This window comes from Olea europaea, chromosome 1 (genome assembly GCF_002742605.1).
Source record: "Olea europaea var. sylvestris chromosome 1, O_europaea_v1, whole genome shotgun sequence".
NCBI lineage: Eukaryota > Viridiplantae > Streptophyta > Magnoliopsida > Lamiales > Oleaceae > Olea > Olea europaea.
The window spans coordinates 25,724,917-25,729,587 of NC_036237.1; the positions used below are offsets into that span (position 1 = coordinate 25,724,917).

Consider the following 4,671-nt stretch of genomic DNA (forward strand, 5'->3'; position numbering starts at 1 on the left):
TCGTGGTCGGGAACCTAATGGGTCACACACAAAAGAGAATTGGAAGATTGCAAATTGCCAATTAGTTAATTTAACAATCGTTGGATAAATTAATTAATTGGATTTGTTATTTATATTTTCGAATTAATTAATTGGATTAATTGATTCACGGACCGGGTTTAATTAATTGGATTAATTAATTATTGGACCGGACCGGGCCGAGCCTATTTGGGTTTATATAAATATATAACTAGGGTTTGAGGTCCATTAAGGTTTTCATTATTCTTGCTAGCACAAGAGAAAACCCTAGAGGCTGCAATCATTTTCTCTGTGTGGATCACCGTTGGAGGCTGGACAATTGGACAGCTGTGGTGGCGAATCAAAGTTGTGGAACGAAAAGAAAAGCAAAAGGATTGCAGATCTGGAAAAGGTACAATCCTATCACAATTCCTAACCAAACACAATGAGATCTATTGGATGGGAATCGAAATATATTTTAAATTTCGCTGTGCATGTATAAGTAGATTCCCAACAGATGCAACCTAAGAAACTTCGGAATTCAGGCAAATAAAATTTCCTTCATAGGAATCTTGGAGACAAGGTTATTCTGGGGTCAGCTGGAAGGGGAAAGAAAGGCAAGAGGTAGATCAAAGCAAAGCAAAGCCAGCAGAGGAAGAAATAGCAGCCAACAATTTTACAGAAATTCAAATGGCGAGACGGCGTCGTTTTAATTTAATCTGAGTGTAAAAGTTAAAAACACATTTTCTTCAATTCTTCCTAGCACGATTTCGCATTTTTTTTCCTATTATAACCATCAGATGGAGGAGAAAATAGGGGTGAATTGATCAGTGTGAAATTTCTCTCTCTCTCCCTCCCTCCCTCCCTTACATAGTTGAAAAGAATTGAAAGAAAAATGCATTTTAAAAATAACGAAAATGAACCAAGGAATAAATGTTAATCCTCAAACAAGGCTATTAACAGGGTCTAAGTGTCTGTTTGACATTCATTATTTTATTTTATGATTTGTTACAAAATCATTTTCAACTACACATTTACATATAATGAAATATTTTAACTTTATACTAAAAATTTTTCTTACTTTTAATCACACATTCTTTTAAAAATATTATTCAAAATTCTTTTTTTTTCCTGATTAATAAAAATCAAACAGACTCCAGGTAGGATGCTGAAGAATACAATAAAAATGAAGGTAGAACATTGTTTGACCAAAGATACTCTTTTGACCCTTTTCTTTTATTATTAAATAATGTAAATTCTCATAAAAATGTTGTAACATACGGAAAAAAAAAACTGATAATTTTCAAGGGCATAATCGTCAATCCATTTTCTTTTGACCGCACAGCAGCCTATTACTTTCTCTCTCCATCATTAGTTCACATGACAAACGTACCCTCTATAAACTCTCTTTTTCACCGACTTTCATTCACCAGTCTCCACTACTCGATTTTCAAGTTTTATCTTTCACACAGGCCTATATATATAGAGAGAGGGATTCGTTCGCATAGATTCTCTCTCTTATACAAGTGGCATGCTTCTGTGTGTGTTGAAATTTGAGGGATAAATCATAAATATTTACGTAAAAGTGAAACGCTTTTGTTGGTTTTGTAGTGTATATGCATTTATAGTATAAAAAAAAATTCTTGGATCTCGGGTGAAAATTGCTAAGCTCACAGTTTCGGAGCCAGCTTATTGTTGGGCAGAGAAACAGTGCATTAGATCATCGTTTTCCAAATATTTCAGCGCGTGTGGTGTTTTAATCGTCGGCATTGCTGAAGATTTGGGGTTTTCGAACTGTACTATATAAGGTACATTTTTTTCTCGATCTGGGAAAAAGAATAATTACTTATTTTCTTTCCTTTTTGTCCGTGGAAACACGAATACTGTAATCAATAATCTGTATTTGGGGTTGAGAAGGGGAAGAATCTAAAGCAATTGGATTATTGAAACTACTTTTGATGGAGAAATGAAGAAAATCTTGTGTTCTTTTTTATGAGGGTCTCTTTCAGAGTAAAGAAATCCAAATGGTTAAAAAGTGCTTCTCGGACTCCGCTGCTTTGCAACGGTTTAAAGCTTCTCATCTCTATTTGCTTTATCATTCAAGACAAGAAATATGGATCTTTTGATACATAGTTTATCGTTTGTTAACAAATGCAGAATCAGATTCTTGGCAAATAGATCAATTGTTGAAGTCCGTGACCGTGAGGTGTAGTTTTGAAGCTTGTTTGGGGTACTATTAAAGTAAACCAATTTGGGAAATCTTTAGTCTTTAGTAATGCTCTCTTAATTATTCTGGATCTAAGTGTAATCACTGCAACACTTTCTTGGTTGACATTGATTTGTATCTGCCAATTCAGATTGATAGATTCGTTAATACTGTGAAGCATCGAATGGGACTTCTTGGAAGTCTCACGATGCTTCTTCTCACGATACTGTTGTTTAGCTCTTTCAGAGCTGTCACGGCCCAATCAAATTCGACAGGTGATGCTCGGGCACTTGATGCACTCCTCCAAGACTATGCTTATCAGGCATTTCTTAGCCCTAGGACCGGTGTTGTTTATGATGGATTTGTCCCGTCTAATTTGACAGGGATTATGATTTCAGGGATGAGGCTAAGGAGTGGTAGCTTAAGGACACATGGAGTTAGCATGTACAAAGAGTTTGAGATTCCTATGGGTGTGCTCGAGCAGCCTTATGTTGAGAGGCTTGTTTTGGTGTACCAGAACTTGGGCAATTGGTCTATAGTGTACTATCCTCTGCCTGGTTACATTTATTTAGCTCCTGTATTGGGTCTTCTAGCTTATGATGCTTCAGACTTGATGGCTAAAAACTTGCCTGTGCTTGACATTCATGCGTCTGGTCAGCCCATATTGATAAAGTTTTCGGATATAAAGTCATTGCCAGAAGGGCCAGTTCCGAAGTGTGTTTCATTTTATTTAAATGGCACTGTTATTTTCAGTAATGTATCTCAAGACAAGACATGTACAACATTCCAACAGGGGCATTTCTCTATTGTAGTCGAGTCAACTGCTCCTGCTCCCACACCTGTGTCTCCAGTGCCACCAGGACTGGGGGGTGGTCCAAAGCAAGGTCCTGCACCAAGTGGCCACAGCAAGAAGAACAATTCAAAGGTCTGGATTACCATTGGGTCAGTTTTAGGAGGATCGGCATTGTTGATTATGTTAGGACTTCTTGTGCTCTGGGCATGCAAGTACAAGAAGACGAAGGAAATGCAGCATATGGAGAGGGCTGCAGAGGTTGGGGAGTCGTTGGAAATGACTAGGGTTGGAAGCACAAAGGCACCGGCAGCCACTGGGACGAGGACACAACCAACCCTCGAGACTGAGTACGTGCCTTAATTTGTTCATCGACATATGTTTGACATCTACGATTCATATTCATGCCCTTGAATATTCTTCTGATCGCACCGATTCCATTACATTGTTTTGTTCTTTTCCTTGTTAGGTTGAAGGTTGTGGTGTGAAGAATTGAGGATTACTTGTGTAAACGATAATCTGCAACCTCTCACAACAACCATCCATAATTTGATGATTATTTGTTGTTTGAAACTTGGTTTTTACCAGGCTGAATTCATGATTATATCTGTTGATGAGTTTTTTATGGTCCATTTTAAGTAATAAAAGTTTCAATGGCCCTCTTTCTCTTTGGCTAGTCTATAATGAATGACTGACTTTAGTTTTAAGTGACTTCAAAGTCTCTTTTTAGGAGTAATTGGGACAACTACAATTTCCAGTTTGCTCAGTAACATGTTAATTTTTCAATATGGTCAAAATCAGGTTAAATCCACCAATACTTAGTGTCATCATGGTCATCCAATTTGATTTTGTTTCACCATGACCACCCAATTTTATACTTAGTTTCATAATGGTCACCTAATTTCATATAAAGTTTCACCATGGCCACCCAATTTCATATAATATTTTACTATGGTCACTCAAACTTTTTTCACCATTTTGACTAATTTTAAAGAGGTTAAAACAGTAACTTTGCTTATTTTTAAAAATGGTTTTTAAATTTTAAAAAAAAAAATTATTTTTTATTTATTTTATATATATAATGCAAAGTTACCATTTCCCTTTCAAAATTAGTGAAAAGAGGTAAGATGACCATGGTGAAATGTTATATGAAATTGAATAGTCAGGGTGACACTAAGTATAAAGTTCGATGGCCATGATAAAATAAAATGAATTTGGTGATCATGGTGATACTAAATATAAATTTGAGATTCTGGAGGAGTTCTGTGAAGCTCCTGTACACGAAGCAAAATCCTTATTACAGTTGGCGATGGTAGACGTGTAAGACGAACCCAACAAATTCTACTATTTTTTAGTTTTAAAGTCAACATGTTAAGGAAAAAAAAATAAAAAGAAGAAGCAGCAGCAGCAACAAGAAGTGGGCCAACCATTGCAGGCTTAAGAGCCAGATACGACACAACCTGCTTCTTTAGTTGGATCGTGGCTGAACAAGGTTCGAACTGCCCCCGGCTTGAACCCACCTTTACATCCCATGTGAGGGGTGCCTTTAAATGGGGAATGTGGCTGTGTAGTAGCAACTGCTCGCTCGAGAAATCGTGTGAAGAAGCAAGACGAGGTTATATGCTGTCCGTTCAATTAATTCTTGACATATTATTAATAATTAACATGTTATCTCAAA

General features: G+C 36.7%; 1 protein-coding gene across 2 annotated transcripts; it reads left to right on the top strand.

Moving 5' to 3' along the window:
- The first annotated feature begins 1,392 nt into the window (after positions 1-1,392).
- LOC111398605 lies at positions 1,393-3,652 on the top strand. Of its 2 annotated transcripts, none has more exons than XM_023025597.1 (3): positions 1,393-2,062; positions 2,155-3,343; positions 3,463-3,652. In XM_023025597.1, exons 2-3 carry the CDS (start codon positions 2,388-2,390, stop codon positions 3,479-3,481), a joined length of 975 nt encoding a protein of 324 aa, XP_022881365.1. In that variant the 5' UTR covers positions 1,393-2,062; positions 2,155-2,387; the 3' UTR covers positions 3,482-3,652. The 2 variants fall into 2 exon arrangements, with proteins under 2 accessions (XP_022881365.1, XP_022881372.1); XM_023025604.1 differs by having other exon boundaries at positions 1,393-1,805.
- The last annotated feature ends 1,019 nt before the right edge of the window (positions 3,653-4,671 follow it).

Bases quoted from the DNA above. Each gene is read 5' to 3' on its own strand.
- LOC111398605 (XM_023025597.1), top strand. From the start codon at position 2,388: ATGGGACTTCTTGGAAGTCTCACGATGCTTCTTCTCACGATACTGTTG.